At 42.9% G+C, this 20,822-nt stretch overlaps 1 protein-coding gene and 1 long non-coding RNA gene across 17 annotated transcripts in view; one reads left to right on the top strand and one right to left on the bottom strand.

The window, feature by feature from the left end:
- tle3b (TLE family member 3, transcriptional corepressor b) overlaps positions 1-6,407 on the top strand; it is a 31,196-nt gene extending 24,789 nt beyond the window's left edge. For all 16 annotated transcript variants that reach the window (XM_035151796.2, XM_035151788.2, XM_035151751.2 and 13 more), the window contains 7 exons: positions 24-100; positions 213-462; positions 1,680-1,927; positions 2,061-2,208; positions 2,532-2,682; positions 4,660-4,736; positions 4,986-6,407. In XM_035151796.2, coding sequence (XP_035007687.1) covers positions 24-100; positions 213-462; positions 1,680-1,927; positions 2,061-2,208; positions 2,532-2,682; positions 4,660-4,736; positions 4,986-5,093 — 1,059 coding nt within the window. In that variant the 3' untranslated portion in view covers positions 5,094-6,407. The remainder of the gene's footprint in view (positions 1-23; positions 101-212; positions 463-1,679; positions 1,928-2,060; positions 2,209-2,531; positions 2,683-4,659; positions 4,737-4,985) is intronic.
- The window catches only part of LOC118104732, a 49,591-nt gene continuing 35,149 nt past the window's right edge, over positions 6,381-20,822 (bottom strand). The window contains exons 3-4 of the long non-coding RNA XR_004695062.2: positions 8,266-8,411; positions 6,381-6,544 (exon numbers count right to left, since the gene is read on the bottom strand). This is a non-coding gene — a long non-coding RNA (uncharacterized LOC118104732). The remainder of the gene's footprint in view (positions 6,545-8,265; positions 8,412-20,822) is intronic.

The raw sequence follows: 20,822 nt of genomic DNA, 5'->3' as shown, positions 1-20,822 counted from the left end.
CTTGTTTCCTCGTGCTTGTGCAGGCGGGGTTTGACCCTCATTCTCACATGAGAGCTCCGGGCCTGCCAGCCAGCCTCACGTCCATTTCTGGAGGAAAACCGTGAGTCTTTGTTTTTTATTTGAAATGTGTGTTTAACTAATTTTTATTAACAGATGACTTGGTTTAAACTGAATGTCTCTCTCTCTCTCCCCCCCCCCCCTGTCTTCTGCAGAGCTTATTCTTTTCATGTGAGTGCAGATGGTCAGATGCAGCCCGTGCCCTTCCCTCCAGATGCCCTGGTAGGCCCGGGCATCCCACGCCACGCTCGCCAGATCAACACGCTGAGCCACGGGGAGGTGGTGTGCGCTGTCACCATCAGCAACCCCACGCGTCACGTCTACACCGGCGGCAAGGGCTGTGTCAAGATCTGGGACATCAGCCAACCAGGCAGCAAGAGCCCAGTGTCCCAACTCGACTGCCTGGTAACGAGATGTTTTTGTTTGTTACAAGTCACGACAAAAGAAAAGACAGAGTCTTTTACATGTGTGTTATTACTGCAGACGGACGTGATGTTCTCGTGTTTCATTAGACGACGGTGATTAACTTTTCTTGAGCATCATATGTTGCCTGACTCCACACTTCACCTTAGTTTTCCCCCAGATCCCAGCAGATAGAGATGTAAATAATTCAGTTAAGTGTCTCACTGCTGCACTGAAATAATCCTTAGTGAGAGGAGAAAAAAAGCCTGCTGAGTAATGATGCTCCGACTGGCCTACCCGGTCTGCTATTACCCAGCTCATTACTTCCTCCCAACTGTCTCCCATTTCTCATCCTGATGCTGTGGCTTCATCCCGCTCCACTCTTCTGGCCTCCAACACCCTCAAGGTGTGTCCAGAGTGCAGCTGGGTCTTATAAAGCCATCAGGGTGCTGTTTTAATTCGACCCAGCGCTTCCACAGTCCTATTGATCTGTCTTCCTGCTCTTCTGGAGCCTGGCCAACAACTGCTGCCCCATTCCCTCTTTCCCTGAATCCCTTGTTAAAGCTGACATCCACATCTTCACTGTAACATGAAAGAGCTGCAGTCTAAAAACTGCACACGTTAAAAAGAACAGCTCCTCCTGAGTGGCAGAGGAGACTTGAGCTGCTTTCAGACATACACTGAACACCGGGTAGTCTCCTGAGAATATCTGGAGGGGCTGTGTGTGGGAAGGCAAATGTCTGAGTCAGTTGCTGGGGACATTCTCCGGAGTTTTTCCTGCTAGATCCCAAGTAAAAAAACTCCCATACAGCAGGAGATCCTCAGCAGGATTCACAGGGAGAGAGTGGGTGTGTTGATGAGGTATATACCACGTGACAGACATAAAGCTGAAAAAAAAAAAGAATATATCTCAGGATGAAAAGCGCATAGACGTAGAAGACGCAGGAGTCGATGTGCTGTAAACAAAAACACTTGATCTCCGCAGCAGAATTTACACTTTACATTCTCTGCCTGCTGCATCCCCCCGCCCCCTCACCTGAACGCTGTCTGTCTGAAATCATCTATAGATACACACAAGTATCCTGTTAATCTATTGGTTACTCTACAGAATTGTAATTGAGTTTTTTCATGTAACCATTTCACATGAGGGAAAAATATACAGGTAAATAAATTAGATCCACTTATCCTGACAGCGCTCTTCCTTTTTGTTTCCCCTGCAGAACAGAGACAATTATATCCGCTCCTGCAAGCTGTTGCCTGACGGCCGCACCCTGATAGTGGGTGGGGAGGCCAGCACGCTGACCATCTGGGACCTGGCCTCACAGACGCCCCGCATAAAGGCCGAACTCACTTCCTCTGCTCCGGCCTGCTACGCACTGGCCATCAGCCCTGACGCCAAGGTCTGCTTCTCCTGCTGCTCCGATGGAAACATCGCTGTGTGGGACCTCCACAACCAAACCCTCGTAAGGTCAGTACCGAGCAACGAGGAGTTTGGATGCGCGTTTCAGGATTAAAACATTTGACCACCAACGTGAGATGTAAGAGTTGGGAAGGTTTCCTGCCCTGTTCCTGACCTCATGTGTGATGTTGTGTTATTCCAGGCAGTTCCAGGGCCACACAGACGGAGCCAGCTGCATCGACATCTCCCACGACGGGACCAAGCTGTGGACCGGAGGCCTTGACAACACTGTCCGCTCCTGGGACCTGAGGGAGGGACGACAGCTCCAACAACACGACTTTACCTCACAGGTAGAGAAGGAGAGAGACTCAAACAAACGTGCTCTTCATTTTCATGTTACCCACCACAAAGTGGACAAACATACATTTCACATTCAGTCCAACTGTAGCTGCTACAGTGTGTGATCTACTTTGCAGGCGAAAACTGCTGAAAGAAACAGACAAATATACATTTCCTATGATGCATATAAACTAAATCTGTACGTCTCATCGGGCTCTAAAAGGAAAAACTTGTAGACGTTGCATCTGGAGCTGACGTGTTAATTGGTCTTTGGTTGTTTTAAGATGATGAAACACTGTAAACACTTGTTGAAAGAACACATTCCTCGTTGCAGATCTTCTCGCTTGGATACTGTCCCACCGGAGAGTGGCTGGCTGTCGGCATGGAGAGCAGCAACGTGGAAGTGCTTCATCACACCAAGCCCGACAAGTATCAGCTGCACCTGCACGAAAGCTGCGTCCTCTCACTCAAGTTCGCCTACTGTGGTGAGTAGCAGACACACACACACACACTCGTCTTAATGCATTCATGAGCAGGAGGAGTACAGGTTTGATTCCTGCTGGATAAGAGGGTTTTTGTCTCGTTTGTGATGGAAATTCAAAAAGCCTCCGCTGGAGAGTTTGGCTGAATTCCGGCAACGATTAAATGTGTTGTTGATATTCAAGGTTGTCACATGAGGATTTTGTCTATTTGTCTTTTCCACATCAGGCCAAAAGTTTCCTGGAATCAATGCGTGACCAGATTATACAGTTTTGTGTTATTGACATTGAAGTTATGACCTTTCCAGGAAATAATAGGGTTTATTCCTATGGTTTATTCACATTACGAGACATTAATATTTCACATTTACTACCCATATTATATATGTTGCAATTTTACGGCAAAATCTAGTATTTGTTTGACTAAATATCTAAACCTGTGGATTTGGAGGCAAAACTGAAAAGATTATTTCAGCATTGAGAGATTTTCAGACTGTGTTAAGAAAATAAAGTAGGTGTGAAATATTGCCTGGATAAATACAAAAATATGGACGTTTTGTGAGTCCATACATTTTTAGGTGGGTGGTGGTTGTGTTGGATTAAAATCCCCCCTGCTGTCCTGAAACGTCCCTGAGGCCTGTGTGGTGGTCAGATGTTTGAAGTCTAGATGAGCACAAGCTGTAGCTCCTGAATTTAACTAGTTCCATTGGTTGCTGGTCGGTTCTGCTGCCTAATGAGGGAGCGACAGTTTCTGTAGAAGCTGAACGGACTCAAACATCCAGTGACTCGTTTAATCACTTCCACAGTAACGTGTTTTTAAATGCTGCTCTTGTACATTTTCTAAATTGCTCATAATGCAGTTGTGTGCGTGAACGAGGAGACTGTTACTTTACAAACATGCACGTTCACTGCCTGTTCGGTTGAGATCAGTGTGTGTGTGTGTTCTATCTCCGATGAGATCATTGTGTGTGTGTGTTGAGATCATTGTGTGTGTGTGTGTGTGTTGTATCTCCGTTGAGATCAGTGTGTGTGTTCTATCTCGGTTGAGATCATTGTGTGTGTTGTATCTGTTGAGATCATTGTGTGTGTTGTATCTCGGTTGAGATCATTGTGTGTGTTGTATCTCCATTGAGATCATTGTGTGTGTTGTATCTCGGTTGAGATCATTGTGTGTGTTGTATCTCGGTTGAGATCATTGTGTGTGTTGTATCTCGGTTGAGATCATTGTGTGTGTTGTATCTCGGTTGAGATCATTGTGTGTGTTGTATCTCGGTTGAGATCATTGTGTGTGTGTGTGTGTGTGTTGTGTGTGTGTTGAGATCATTGTGTGTGTTGTATCTCGGTTGAGATCATTTTTGATCATTGTGTGTGTTGTATCTCGGTTGAGATCATTGTGTGTTGTATCTCGGTTGAGATCATTGTGTGTGTTGTATCTCGGTTGAGATCATTGTGTGTGTGTGTGTGTTGTATCTCCGTTGAGATCATTGTGTGTGTGTTGGGCAGAGCAGCTGGTTTTAAATTTAAAGTTCAGACAATTGAAGTTTTACAATCGCCTCAGTGACATTTATCCAGAAATGTCAGTTTTAATTTCCCCCTCAGCTCGGTCTCATATCTCCACCACCGCACAACTTGTTCATTCAAATGGCGCCGGCTCTTTCATCAGAGCTCTCAGTGTCACTAATTAAATCATTACCAACTAGACGGTCGGGTAATTAATAAGACAGTGATTTAAGCAATCATCAGAGTGTAAATGTGAGAGTCTCCTTTTATTATGTGCTTTTTTATTGATTGTTAATGGGATGGCATTTTACCACCTTTAGTTTTTATGGCCATTGATGAGGTTATTACCGAATCACATGTCCATCATCTCTCAGGTGGATGAGGATGTTTCGCCTGGTGACAACACACTCGACGTGCGTGCGTGTGTGGCAGTGCACGTGTGTTCCGATTATATTGTCATGACGTTTGTTTCTCTGTTTGCAGGTAAATGGTTTGTGAGCACAGGGAAGGACAATCTGCTGAATGCATGGAGGACTCCTTATGGTGCCAGCATATTTCAGGTGACTACGACACACACACACACACACACACACACACACACACACACACACACACACACACACTTAACTCAAACTGCATGTGCGCTGAGACAGATTTATTTCAGAATAATTAAAACATGCTTCAGATTCATGACAGTATAAAGAAAAAACTAACTCTTAACCATAATGAGATGAAGACATTTATAAAATGTGTGATAACCTGAAACACAACAGGAGGATTTAATGAGTTTTGTGTTTTCTTCCCCGCAGTCGAAGGAGTCGTCCTCCGTCCTGAGCTGTGACATCTCAGCAGACGACAAATACATTGTGACAGGATCCGGTGACAAGAAGGCCACGGTCTACGAGGTCATCTACTAAAGAGAAGCAGTCAGCTGCTCGGCTCCAGCACTTCTACTGAGATGACTTTGACTTTTTCTCCAGGCCGAGACGAACTGAGGATCTAAACCGGTGGAAATCAATGGATCTGTTGACCTAAGGATGTTTATGCTGGAGAGAAGTGAACCTTTTTTTGTCCTTTTGTTTTGGAGGGTTCCTTTTTTTCCTCTGAGAATATTGGGTTGTGACCCCGTGAAGCAGCGCTTCATTTCGGAGAACCTTCCTCAGACATCTTGTGAAAAGTGTAAATATCGGATTAAATAAAAGACATTTTATATATATTATAAGAATATATATTTTCATGTCCTGGGTGTACTTGTGATGATTTTTTTGGCCCTCTCTCTCTCTCTATGACGCCGGGGAGAGCAGAACCTACAGTAGACTAGAACTTTTTAAACAACGTTAACTCTTTGATTTTCTTAAAGCACATTCTCTGGGCTGACTTTTTCACAAATCAAACAGAGGGGCGTGAAACATGAAACAGGACATTTTGTGGAGATTTTCAAAATGGCCTTTCGTCACTCCATAATCTCTGACATGGAGCCCCCCCGACTCAGGCAGAGCCTCGGCTGGTTTGGACCACTGTGGGACAGAGTGGAAAAGAGATGGATGTAAATTTAATTCATATATATAAAGACCTTTTTAAAGTGTACTGCTCTGTCTGTGCTATCTTTCTCTGTTTGTTTTACCTTGTTAGATGATGGGAGATGGGGGACGTTTAATGTTTAGCCTAACCCTTGGACCTCAGTTGGCAGGAGATTCACTGCTGCAGGCACAAACTGAATGACAATGTGCTTTTTGCTAACTTGACGTAATACAGATGTTGAATTGCACCATTGATTTCTTGGCTACAGACTTAACTCAAACAGTCCAATCTGCACTATTGGAATCCTTCTGCCCTTCGGTATCTTATCGTTATTCCTGGAATATGTTTGGCTGGTCGTGATGGGGAGGTCGTGACATTTGTCCTGATTAAACGCAGAGATCAGTCTGTCTTAATAAAACTGTTCAGTGCCTGTAAATGCTCTTGAGGACGGAGGGAGTGGCACTTCATGTAAACTCGAGAAAAACACCCCATGAGTGAAAGTGTCTTCGATGTTGACGTTAACGACGACAGTGAATAATTCTGGTTTCTACACTGTGCTCCGGATCAAGTCAGCGTTTCCAACAAGATAACAAACGGGGCGAAATGCGCTCTTCCCTCTGAGTCACACCAAAGTATGTAGCAAATGCTGTCAGCACTGAAAAAGAAATGTACAGTTGTTGATAAATAAATAAAACTGTTTTTGTAGAATGGCCCATGTCCTTGTGATTGACCTACTGCTGATTTTGTTGTGATGTTCTTCAGGAGCTTCTGAACAAACGCCTTCAGGTTGTGAAGCATCTGTTTTACCTGAAGCGGCTCAGACCTGCACTGAACTCCAGATAAGAACCTGAAATGATGCAGATAGAACACAATGGTCTGAGTCAGCTGCTACGGACTAATAAAACGAATACAAATACCTCAGGATGAACTGGAAACAGTTGTATGCCTCCAGTAACCAGTGCACTTTCCGTCTACAATAATCTTTTCCCCCAATCTCAAGCCAATCTTAAGATTTCACGTTCGAGAAGCCAAAAAGTGTTTGGGGAGTTCACTGTGACCATTTGACCACCAAATTCTAACCAGTTCATCCTTGAGTGAACATTTCTGCCAGATGTAATGAAATTCTCTTAATATATCACATTCACAACAATGTGGGGCAATTGAGTGTTTGTATCAAATTTAAATTTCCTCAAACTGATCTGAAGATATGTTCAAGAGAAACAAAACATGTTTTGTGAGGCCACTGTGACTTTGACCTTTGGCCAACAAAACCAAATCAGTTAATCCTTGAGAATTTTTATTTGAAATGTTTCCCTCAAGGCTTCTTGAGATATCGTCTTCATGAGAATGGAACAAATGTTCGTATGCAGCGATGGACCAGTGAACAACCTGGAAACAAAATGTCTCCATCCAGGAGGCAGGAAATCATGTTTTCTGTGCAGATCTGCACCGAAACACTCCAGTGGTTTTTGTTGTTGTGATGCTTCTGACCAGAGTCTCCTGCGATGTTCTTCATATGTGGAAAGTCAAAGTCTGTACAAGGGGGTCCGGACTTTCTCTGGAGTTCATGTCTGAAAATGCTTTTAAAGAAAGATCAGTGCAGGTTTGCGTTTTAGCAACTGAAGGGGAACAATCAAGGTAGTTTCCAACAATTAAAAGGAAATGATTTGCTTTCTTGCCGATAATCACATGAGATGGTTGATACCAACACATCTGCACGGTAAATACAAAGCTGCAGCCAGGAGAGAGTTAGCCTAGCTTAGCATAAAGACTGGAAACAGAGGGAATCTGTCTGCGTGTATAACCTGAATTGTTAACATCACACAAGGTGATGCCACATATAGTGAATGAGGGGGAGCAGAACATGAGCTTGATTATCAAAGGGACTCAAGTGGCCCACGACTCGGCTCCCTTTGTTCTTACCGCTGAGAAGAACCTGAGGTGTTATTTTCCCTTAATGGGAAGTTGAATGTCGTGGCTGGGACACACTCCACAGAACTTATTCGTCACCGCACACGCTGACATGGAATAAGTGAAGTGTGACAGAAGACAGAGGAGTTTGGAACTGAAGGAAAAGGTGTGAGAGAGACAGAGACGCTGTTGTGAGTTAATGTCTTTGTTTCCAGATGGGATGATTTGTGGTTTCAGGCCTGTTGACAGGAGCAATGGTGGGAGGGATGAGACACACAGCTCAGGATCAGTGTGTCCTGCCAAACCACACACACACACACACACAAACACATACACACACTGAGTGGCTATTCTGTTGCTTCACTTGAATCACAGACACATTCAGCCGCACTCATATTTCACACACTCCCACTCGTGACTTAGAAAAAGACAAACTACTTTGGGAATTTGCGGCTTCAAGACGATCTCGGGATGATTGTGAAACAGGATTTGTTGAAATAAATGTGTCACAAAAGATGTTGTGTTGATAAAGATCAGCACACGATTACGAAATTGCAACTCTTGACTCTTCCTGTTGTGTATTTCTGCGGCTTCCATACAGTTACTCGTGATGTATGTGTCCTGTCAGAGTGTTTGGATGCCGTTTTCCTGACTCACCGCTCTGAGCAGTTGTCTTTCCCTTCGCTCCTCTTTCTTCCTCTCCCACGTCCTTTCCCACTCTCTCGCTCTGCTCCCACCACAGGTGGTGAGTGCTTTCATTTTCACATTTGTGGGGGTGCTGGCTGTGAGGCTGTGATTTCTGACTGTGGACGAGAGAGTGAAAGAGAGAGAGAGAGAGGGAGGGTGGTTAGGGATACAATATAACACATTTCACCTCCCTGTGTGGGCTGGAGGCTCGGTGCATATGGTGGAGCTATGAATCCATACATGCACATATTCTGCTCAGATACTCTAACATCAATCGTACCAGCCTGAGGAGCAGTTGTCCTTATGTCCCCCGTCTCCTGGAAATCATGTTTATTTATGAGTATGGGATTTTGCTTAATATGTTTTGGAGGAAACGACTGCAACTGCGTATTTCTACTGTGAGTCATAGACAGATTGTGGTCTCAAAATAAAAAAAAACAAGAGTTTGACTCTTTAAAACTAGTCTGTATTCTGAGTATTCGTTGTAATCTTTGTTCAGTTTAATCAATAACGCCAAGTCTGGCCAATGTCTTTAGGAAAACTCAGCCAACGAGGTTCAAAGATCAAGTCGATGTGCTCACAGAGAAAAACTTATAAAAAGCTGCATGTCATCAGCTTGGCAATAAGGGGAATTGGACTTTCTTAAAACAGAGCCAAGAGGAAGCATATACTGTGTGATGCAAAGAAAACGGGCTTAAAATGGAACCTTGGGGTGCACCACAATAAATCCCTGCTAACTGAAACTGATCTAAAAGCCATGAATGCTGACTACACAGTTGGAGAAATGCAAGAGTAATGGAAAAGTCAATTTTCTAGTGTAGGAATGGAGCATGCATGAGGCAGGACATGATGTATGAATTCTGTTTTGGAAAGCATCGTGTTTTACTTGACAGCACATCAACACCAGTGTCTGTCCAGAGTCTCATCTTTCCGAGTTGACATCTTAAGCAGCATCTTCTACGTCTGTGATTCCTCTTTTTCATCCTGAGATATTTTTATTCTCATATTTTACTTGGGTGCCTGCAGGAAAAGTTCTGGAAAATATCAGAGCGACTGACTCGGACATGTGTGTTCTCACATACAGCTAAAAATTTCCGGGAAATGTTCGGACTTCATTTCTTTTTCTTCTGTTTTCTGTAGGTATTATATTATTGGCACATATTTCAATACCTTACGGAACAAATCTTCCATTTAGGAGCCATTTTCCCTCAGTTCATAAAAACATTCTCTCTCAATCTCTGCTAAAAGCCGACTGTGCACCAGTGAAGGCTCCTTTACAACTTTGAAAGGCTCTGCCTGTAAAATCCTGATGAAAGGTGTTTTTGTTCTCTTGACAGTCCCGAGCTTCGGCTGTGAAGGAGAAGTGATGCAGGGGCACTCTACGTCTCTCCTCTGCGTTTCTCTTCTCAGCCCATTTCAGCGAGGGAGGCAAAGGTTTTACTCTCCTTTACCTGACAGCCGTCTGATTTCATTTCTCTTTTATGGCACCACGAGACAAGATGGAGAGCAAAATGATGAGACTTTTCTCTCATTTGCCATTTCTCTTTTCCCCACCAACACCGCCTTTCATGTTTTCATCTGCCACTTCCACCGTCTCCTTTCTTCCCATCCCATTTTCAGCACTCTCCCCCGGCCACGTCTTTCTTTTTCCGTGTTTCCTGTCTTCACGTCTGTGCCTCTGCAGCAGCAGCGCTCACAAACGCATCGTATTAGCCTGAAGAAAAACGAGAGGATTGTTTGAGGGTGCCGTATTTCTTTCAAGAGAGCAACAAATGTGAAAGAAAGAAAAAACGTGAATCTCTCTCCTTTCTTTCTCTGTCACTCACTTGATAACCAAGTGCATGTGGAGAGCAGAGGGAGATTAAAGGGAGCTTGAGTAGAGGCAAAGAGTGCTGGTGCTTCAGCTCCCAGAGGTCATTTGGGTTCCTTTGATAGCATTGAGGCCACACTCCATCATCTGACCTGTCCTAAAGATGAGAAGCTTTCATCAGTGTCTGCTGGACACAAGAGCCCACTCAGAATCAGGGGCTCAAATTAGAGGACTCTCTGAGTGTGTGTGTGTGTGTGTGTGTTTCAGATTCTTATGTATAATTCAGTGCTTTTACTGTTATAAAAGCATTTCTTTTGATCTTTGATCACACAGACTGGGGAGAACAGTACTTAAACTGGATCTTCTGAATTATTTGTCAGGGAGAGATTTGCTTTGAAAGGATTTCAGGTAAAAAACACGACAGTAAAGGAGGCTGTAGGAAGCCAACAGTGCCCTGAGTGTGTACTGGACATATGTCAGCACTGACTGGATAACAGAGGATGGCCAGAGTCACAGAGACATCACATTATAATGTAATCCAATGGATCTTTACCATGATCCTCTTCTCTTATTCATTCCTTGCTGAGGAGGTGGAAAGAAACAAAGCGCAGGAAAATGTTTTCTTCTCCGTTTTCTTTGTTTGCGTTCTTCACAGCAGCCGCTTTTACTGCCAAGGTGAACGTGGGGGTTAACAAGCTCAGCAAAGCAAATAATTGGTACAAATGTGTCATTAGCACAGTGGACGGGCTCGGATAAAATGCGATGGAGCACTAATTGAACATGATTATAAACTTCCTCCTCCATCAATTGGAGCTGTAACGAGGAGGTCCTCAGAGATAATGAGGTTCACAGGGCAAAAGTGACTCTGAAACTCAGAGGGAGAAGAGTGAAACAGCAAGAAGAGATGATCACACATACAGAGGAAGACTTGATACCACACACACACACACACACACTCACACACACACACACAGTAACCAGAGTGAATACACAAGCTTCCGCCCTGCAACAAAAACATTTCTCCAAACAGACGTAGCGCTGAATGTGCGTGCATGTGATTTCAGTGCACGTGATTGTGAGTTTAAGTGTGTATATATAGTCAGGTGAACATCTGTGTTACCTCTCAGTCATTCAGTCGACCCATTAATCCCTGTGTTGCTTGTATAAGCTGGAAGTGGGTAAACATGTGGTTCCTTGTAGTTGTTATGTTTCCTGCAGCTCAACTGTAACCTGACCTCCAGTTACTCATTTGTACCTGACGGTGTTTTGCAGAAGACAAATGTGTTTGTGCTAATTTTATTCTAAATTTGACTTTGTACTTTACAATGTTTTCTTTTGTACTTTTAACTCCAACAAGGAGGAAGTTACGTTTTCACTCCTGACCGCATGTTTACTGGTTGTGAGGAAGATAACAGCAAACTGCGGGATGGATTACTATACATGTATTTGTGTCATTGTTTTTCGTTGATTTCTCAGAAACTAATTCATGAATCTTGATGAAACAAACCAGGCATGTTAAGGGGACTAACATTTATCTGTAATTTGGTGCAGATCCACATACAAATCTGGATCTAGTAAATCGAAATGTAGTTTCTTGAGGAGATTGTTGGACCATAGTATCGCAAATGTATTTTTAAAACTGTGGTATTGTCTTTGCTTGTATGTTTATTATCTGTTTTTTATTGTAAACATTCTTCTGATATTTTTAGTGCTTTAAAAATATATTATTATAAGTATGAAATTTGTTTACTGTTGTTAAACCGGAGCCACAGTACATGACGCTGGACGTGGAAATAGAACAGGTGTTATTATGGAAGTTATTTAAAGTTCCTTCTAATAAAACTAACGCATGCAACATAATTAAATCAGTTTTGACTCGTAACGAAAAGCAACAAACTTTCAGAAGAAAACAAACGAAGAGGAAGGAAGAAGAGGAAGGTTGGAAGAGGTCATGGCAAAGAGGAAGAAGCGAAATGAAGCCGGAAGGCTGACACGGGGGTGGGGGTGGGGGCGGGGGGGTCATTGTGCTGTATGAACAGGTCATTTGTTTGGGTGGTTCACTGTGGTTAAAGAGCCAGAGGAAAGTGAGGTGCCAAGTTAATGTGACAGGAGAAAAGAGTGTGAGCCTGTTCCTGGGATTTCTATGGGCTTTGTGCAACGACAGAGACAAAAGGAGAACAGCTCATTCAGAGCAGCGGAGGAAGGAGAGTCCGATCAGAAAGAATTCAAAACACCAGACTCAATAAAAAACTGATTTAGAACTGGATTCGGTTTGAAAATTCATCAAACAATCAACTCCTTCTGTTGCTGATGATCAACCCTTTGAACTCTTTGATCTCTGCAATATGATGTGAAACAATGTTCCAGTGTCAACATCCGTGTTTTTACCGACCGTGATTGTGTCAGTTCCTGAATTAATACTTCATATCTCTGTAGAACCTGAGATAAAAGATTAAGTAAGTCAGTAAACCATAGTAAATGAGAAAGGAAATTAAATTGTATTATAAATGAATACAGCAATCTAAAAAATCTAAATATACACGCTAAACATATTGATCTAAAAGATTTCTACACTTAGATACACAAACAAAATGTTTCTTAACACGTCACGAGCTCTGAACGTGTTGAGGTAGAAGCCTTGGCTTTCTGCTATGAAAAGAAAAAAACGTTTCAACTATCATGTTGTTTGTTTTGGACAAGTTTCAACAGGGTCATGCAAACAAACATCTCCCTGGAGGTCAGCTTTGAGAGGTTTAAGGTCTCTGAACAGCAAATCCTGCTTTTTTTTTTAATCTGTCAGCCGATAAAAATCATCATCCACAGAAACCTTGCAAACTGAGTCCGATGTGTTTTATTATTCTATTCAGTAGGAGATAAAAAAGCAGTTGAGCAGTAAGGATGATTTTGTGTAGAAATAGAAACATTGGGTCCATCCGATCCTGAGAAGCCGTCAAACAAGAATTTCCTCTTCTGATCACGGAGATGTGAAATTATTCCGATCATTTTCAAGTCTATTGCAGGATGTCGGTGGTCCAGTTTGAGACGCTACTGGCTACACTGGGATCACACGTTAAAAAGAAGTAAACAAATTCATCCAATTGAACCTGAACAGCTCGGACAACTCTGTGGACAAATTCAACCTGTTCTAAAAAACCTAAATGACGGATGAAAGAGTCGTATTATTTTTAAACTTGCAACAATTTCAAACACAAATACGGACTTGGTTTGCAGAGACCTTTAACTCTCGCTCTGTTAGTCACACTGACAACGTTCAACAGCCGAACGAGCCAACAGCTGCATGATCCGACCTGATCGTGCATTGACACGGTTAATTGCACGCTGACACGTCACAATGCACCAGCGTGTTAAGTCCTGAGTGAACAGAAGGACTGATGTGCAGGGGATTGAACCCTCGGACACAAACACTGAAGCTACACAGCAAATCTCTGTCAACACATGAAGCGAACTGACCACAGGAAACGGAGTCACCTCTGACACCGGGACAATCAGGAGCTTTTAGCGACGCAGCTCCCTGCCGGCCAATGAGACGGACATTTTTCAGCTCAGCTGTGATTCACAGCGCCACAGAAAGACAGTGAAAGCCACAGAAACAGTCTGATAACAAATAATAGACGGCTGAGCCATTAACCTCACGTGCAGGACTGGTACACGCTGGTGTTGTCCTGAACTGAACCTCACTGACTATCAACCGAGTGGAAGTACAACTGAACTGAAGACGGAGTCGGCTGCAAGGTCGTAGCCATGGAAACCAAGATCATTTCACTTATTGTTGTTTCCACCACCAAGAAGATGCTTTCACCCGTTTCTTTGTTTGTTTGTTTGTCAGCAGAAATACGAGAAAAACTACTGAATGTATTTCCATGAAACCTGGTGGATGGATAGAACATGAGCCGAGACAGATACCCAATACATTATGGGGCGGATCTGGACAAAGGGAAAGATCTTACACAGATCTTAAAGATTTTCTTGAGAATAATTAACTGATCATGGTGGAAAAAGAAACCTGTCATGTTTAGGGGACTGATATCTAAGTGTTCATTCTGAGCCTCAAGTTAGCATTTGCTTGGAGATTGTCCTTGACTGAAAGGTGTGAGATGTGATCATACACACAAAAACACATAGAAGCTCAGGGACAGACATGGTGGACGTGTCCCAAACCCCAACAGAGGGAGACAAAAAGAAGAGACGCTCCAGATGTCTGAATAACATCCGCTGGCTGAAAATGTACAATAGAAGTCAGAGGTTTGAGTCTCTGCAGTGGTTTCATGTTCAATCTGATTCAGGGGCAGAGAAACCCATCAGGTTTTAGAGGTTTTTCTAATAATAGGTTTAGGAATGATTTTGTAGAGACTGTGATGAGTGATGTTGTGTTCAATCTTTTTTCTAAATGACTGTAAGTACAAAGTTTTGACTTGAAAATAGTGGTAACTGTAACATCAGAGGCTTTTTCTGCTTCCTTGTGCCTGAAAAAAGAAACAGTAAAATAACTTGATGTTGAGGTGATGAAAGCAGAATAAGGACATAGTGGTATTTTAACAATGAGGTAAAAACTAATGACACAAACTTTACAATAAATAAAACTCTCTTGAATTGTCAAGTCATAATAAATGTGAATCTTTGGAAGAAGGTGGATGTTGTAGAGATGTGAGGGAATAAAAGCCTTCATGTGAATAGAGAAACACAAGTTCACACATACAATGATTCTTATGGAAATGTGGACATTAGTACGTCTGTTTGAAAACAGTGAATGTAAACAGCAAATCACAGTTTGTTCTGCTTGTGACATTGTGTCATTGAAAACAAGTCATTTCTAGAAGTGCAGAAGCAAAAAGCTCTTCCTCTCCCTCAGTGACTCTTCTGTTTCTCAGTCTGAGTTTCTCTCTCTGTCACACATGCACAGCGTATTCCCTCTCCCTCTCCCTCTCTCGACCTGTCTCACACACCATTACCCCTGTGAGGCGAGGAGACAACCCCAGCCAGGGGAGAGGGGGAGGAGGGGCGGCATCATGGGTAATGTCAGTAGACACATGTCAAAAGTACAGCCTGTGTCCTGAAAAAGCTGTGTGTGGTGTGACAGCGGTCCGCCCGCCGCTAACCCGCTCGCCTGCCCCCCCTGCCCCCGGCCGCCCCCTGCCCCACCGTGACTCTGTCCAGGCAACACAAAAGCTTCCTGTTTTAGCCCCTGGAGAGAAAGAGAGCGAGAGAGAGAGCTGGCGGGGAAGGTCATCAGCACTACTCCACCAGGATAAATGCTTTTCCTCTTGCAGTCTCACCTCACTGCACAGCTATTGTCCTCGGGACGAGTGCAAAAGGGTTTTGTGTGTCTGTCTGTGTCTGTCTGTGTGTGTGTGTGTGTGTGTGTCAGAGAAAGGCAAAGCGTGCACAGGTGTGAATGCATATACAGGTTGTGGGTTGGAGTAGAGTTTACCACTCAAATACGCACACACACAAATTGATTATACACTATGTGGCCAAAAGTATGTGGACATCTCACCAGTGGGCATTAATCTGCTGCTGTAACAACCTCCACTCTTCTGCTTTCTGGTTTTCCACAGTGTTTCGGAACATGGCTGCAGGGATTTGCTCCAATTTACCCACAAGCACATCAGTGAGGTCGGGCGCTCATCTGTCGTGAATAGGTCCGACTCACTGAGGCTACGTCTGACCAACTTCATTCTCATCTGCTGCAGATAAACACCCACACGACTCCGGAGTGTTAGAGCCACTAAACCTGAGAAGTTAGGAAACGCTGCCTTCCCCGATTTAGTTTGAGAACTCCAGGTATAGACACGGTCACCACAGAGCAGAACACTGGGTAAGAGACGGTTCAGGCTGCCGTGTTGCAGGCGGCAGATTTGGGATCAGAGTTGAACAATGGAAAAGAGCTTAATTTTGAAATGCACTTGTATTTCTGAGAAGTGCTTGGATAAAATGAGATTTGCGATTTGTTCATAGGACACGACAGTTATTACAGTTTAATTATAAGAGATGATTAAATATGACAATTAAACTAAAAATATATTGAGAAGCTGTTTACAATGATGCTGTGTGGCCTTGATCATCATGTGTAACGGAGACGTATAAACGTTTTTCACTTTAGAACTAAACTTGACTCAGTTTCAATCCAAACCACTTAAAGTGTCTTAATGTGCAGAACATCTGAGAACACTGAGGCTAATCGGTGCCTCGAAGGTTTTTGCCAAAGAAACGTCCACAAACAACATCAATACTTCACTTAGAACGAAAGTAATGTCCCTGGAAATCCCTCTCACTAACCACGTTTGCGTGGATACCAATAATATAATGCCATGTTAACAGCATTTTTCTAGATGTACATTAATTACTTTACAACGACCTGTTGGAGTTTTCCCAGCATTTTGTGACATCGACATACGACTGCTTGATGTCACATGTTCTGGGTGTAAAGAGATGGAAAAATAAAAAGAAGTTGAAGCTCTTGCAAAACTAGAAAGACAACACACAAAATGGTAAACGCTAGCATCATATATTTCAGGTTGGGTTAGTGCAGGCAGAAGAACGTAGACATGAGTCATAATCCCACTATGCTCTGTAACATGCAAACAGGAATATGAAAGGAAAATTCTATGAGCAACTCATGTAAAAACCATAATTAAAATAATGTCTTATTCTGAATAAGGTCAATAGTAGGAATATTAGTGTCCATGTAAATTTAGTCAGCGTTTTTTTTTCTTCTCTTTTTATGACCAGAGAGTTTCTCAAACATTTAATGGATCAACGTATTTCATACAAACGACTTGTTTTGGATTGAAAACAGCGATTGATTCCAAAAGGCAACACGAGTGAAGATATGCAGAGAGAGAAGGTAGCATAATTAAATCTGTTCTCCTGTTGAATACATAGACTTCTGTCACTGTAACAGCATATATAAGGAGTAATCATACGTTCTCTAAGCACACCGACACTTCCCTTTCACTTGATGCAGCTCACTGATTACTGTACTTGTGACTATATATGGAAGGTGGTTACATGTATATCACAATTTGACTTGTGTGACATTTGACAGTGAATTATGTGCAGTACTTAAAACAGGATCTGCCGAACGTCGTCTCAACAACGTGTATTTATCTCCGAGCTCAGTCTCCTTCACTCAAAATGCAAATTAATTCAAATGTGCCACTCTGCTCCAATTAAGAGGCAGCGTCAGAAATAGCAACAAACTGAGATGTTTACTGGCTTCATGTTCCTGGTCTGACAGTAATGATTCCTATTCACCAACACTCGTACATTTAGGGTTAAAAAAACATCAATTATGTTATGTTCATTCTCCAGCTCATAAAACAGAGACCTAAAGAAAAACTGAGACGTATGGAAACAGAAATGCTCCAGTTGCATTTTCTGTGTCAATTCATGTGTTTACTGTTGAGCTCTTTAACATTGTATCCTCCGACTGTAACGTCTATAGCAAATGTTTGCACATGTCGACAAAGTGCTGCTCATTGTGGGAACTGTTCTGTTTCTCTATCATGTTTAAGGTCTTGACCTTCTGTGCCTTGATATAATGTATATTATGATTTGAAGAGAAGTGAGTGGAGAAGCTCTCATACAAATCATTACAGAGATGACAATGTCTCTCTATGTTTAAATCAGGTCGTGTTCACCTTGACCTGATGACCTCTGTTATTCCGTCGTGACCAAACAAAAAGTGTGCGTCATGACTTGATGGAGAGAAGCTGTACTTAGGCAGCAGCCCTTCATATTCTTTCTTCCAGCCTGTCCGCAGCCAGATGACAGAGGACACAGGTAATTGCCCTCATTTCTGCCACAGACAAAAAGCCAATGCTCCGGCTGCTCTTAGGCAAACTGTTGAGTGCTAGTCAAGGATTATTCAAGGCTGCACAAAATTGTATGGCTCCTTTTGTTCCGAGACAACTACCAAGCTGAGGATATTGTGAGTTTCCCCCATTTGAAAACCCTTGGATTGACAGATTGTTTTGAACATATTTTATTCCATTACCTTCTGTTTTACTGACTGATTTTAATAAACTGGAATCGTGCTTTTCTTAAAGAAGACATATTCTGCTCATATTCAGATTCATAATTTTAATTTGGAATATCACTTGAAAGTGTTTAAAAGCTCTGACGTTCAGAAAACACATCACTTTACTCAGCCTGTCCATCGCTGCAGCTCCTCCTTTCAGCCTTTGTCTCAAACACCTGGTTTTAGCTCCTGTCTCTTTAAGGCCCCCCTCCTGATAAAGCCCAGTCTACTCTGATTGGTCAGATGACTCGCTCTGTTGTGATTGGTCAACAGCTTCCAGCATGTATATGAAATGTTGGCTTCCACTCTCGCTTTAGCGCTTGCTCTCACCGATACTTCAGCCGGGCCACTGATGAGGAGAATCTTCAGGTCTAGTGTTTTCAGGGGGGGAAGAGGAGCTTCCTTTGTGGACTTTGTTTTTTTTTAACTTTGCAGAACTTCAACATACACAGAAAACTCACTAGAGGACCCAACAATCCACAGTAGATGATGCAGTGCAGACGGGAAAGGACTTTTAAAAAATCTGTGAAAATGATGAGAAATGTCTTTACAAATATAGTTGTGGGATTTGCAGGAAGAGAAGAGACAAACATTTGGAGACTTTTGAATTTATTTTGTGTTGCCATTGATGTGAATCACTGCCTATTTGGCCACATAACACATTTCCTTCTCTTTTGGCCACAACACTTTACAAACTATCCAAAAATACTGGTTTGGATGGAAGTCATTCAAGCAAAATGCTGTTTTCCACCTGTGTGAAAAGGAGCCTCAGAATAAGGATGTGTAATTGTAGCTGTTTGTCACTTTAGCTTTGAGCAGGTGTTTAGAAGCTTGTGTGTGTTCAGTCCAACAACATCAGACCAAAGTCACCACAGATTGTGAGCTCGTGCTTTGATGACCCGACCCATTTAGGGAATACAGAGGGTATTAGTTGGTGATGTAGGTCCTAATGAATGAGTTGCCAAGCCACACACACACACACACTCGCACACATGCACGAGCCCACACACACACACACACACACATGGCCGTGTCCTCATCAAACGCACACACACTAATCCTTCAGTGAATTGTAACCAAGCATTACTCTCGCACCGAACCCTTCCTCCTGCCACACCACACACCAGCTCATGAGACACCATCTGGTCCCCCCCATTCAAAAATGAGATCTTATCAATCCAGCATGAATAAACACACAATGCAAAAAACCCAAAGGACAATAAAAGGCTCCAAAAGCTAACTGAAGATGAGAAGCCCAAATATTTCCCCATTACTCTTCCTCTGACCCCAAATGTGATGTCCATTATAGCCCAGCAACCACCGGGGAAGAACCAATCCTCACCCACTGCCATTTGCATGTGAAAGGCTGTGGCCTCAGAATATAGCATCCAGAGAGGTGGCTCTGGCTCTGATTTCAAGGGATATTTAGCCCCCTATTCAGCCACCAACAAAGGACAGGCATTCAGACAGGCAAGGAGGGAGGCAGTGCTTGCTGAGCTGTCACAGAGCTCATTTGTTCTCTTCTGTTTACTTAAGCCTCCCCCCTCTTTTTTTCCTCTCTCCCCTCCAGAGGCTTCAAGCACGGATGGGTGGGTGATTGGGAACCCTCCTTCCACGGCTCCATCCCAGTGGGAGAGATAAACAGCAATTTAAGTGGACGTCTGAAAAAGGTTTTCATTTGCATGAATTTATCGGTCAATCAGCGATGCCGACAATCATTATCAAACTGTCGGAGGGCTGTTGAACACAATTATTTATTTATTTCAGCTCATTCTTCTTCACTCTTTGTCCCAGTTGTTAGCCTTGTGTGTATCTGGGAGAAAGAATGTACTTTGGTGTGTGTGTGTGTGCGTGTGTGTCCATGTACTGTTTAAGTGTCTTTAGTCTCTGATAGGGGTACACTTGATGAAGCTGAGAGGCCTCCTAATCTGATTTCTGCCACCACCCGCCTCCAGCCTCCTGTGTGTTTGCTGGGAGATTGCTGAGATGTCTGAGGGGAGAGGTATTTGTAATTATATAGGAGGATTAGGGGGGGGTGCACTGAAGGCCACATGGACTGGCTTTGTCGTGTCTGAGAAGTAGGTGAGGTCAAGTCGTACTACACGTCCCTCAGGTATTAAACGAGGTGCTGGAGAGAATAAAGCATCAGCTCTGGATAAGCTCAGTGTGGTGGGAGATGAAGTGAGGACAGGGAGGCAGGTGCCTCACACTGCCAACAGTCTTATTGTGAAATGTAAACAGAGGATTGTTAAAGCAAATAGAAGGGAGACAGTGTTTTAGTCGTCAGGCAACTTACAACAGTAAGTAAAGCCTGAACAGTAATGGATTATTAACACATTGATACTGATATTGACAGATTTTTATCTATAACACTCTTGATTACAGATATTGTTTCTAATTGATCAGTTTTAATCCTGATTCAAACGTAATAACTTTTACAATTTATCATTTTGATTGACAAAATACACAAATAAACAAATTGTAACTCTCCAGGTTTTACTTTGGATTTGAAAACATGCGTCATCATTGGAAACGTATCACTGCTCAGCCAAAGATATAAACTGATAAGTGTTTCCCAGACGCACTGAAATAACTTCCATGCACGGATGGATGTTGAAAATGTACGATTCATATCTCACTAAAGGCTCGTAAGTACTTTTTAGTGAAGGAGAGGCT

This window comes from Hippoglossus stenolepis, chromosome 1 (assembly GCF_022539355.2).
Source record: "Hippoglossus stenolepis isolate QCI-W04-F060 chromosome 1, HSTE1.2, whole genome shotgun sequence".
NCBI classification, from domain to species: Eukaryota; Metazoa; Chordata; class Actinopteri; order Pleuronectiformes; family Pleuronectidae; genus Hippoglossus; species Hippoglossus stenolepis.
Note: the sequence above shows the minus strand (reverse complement) of the source record. Positions and strands in the feature narration are given on the sequence as shown.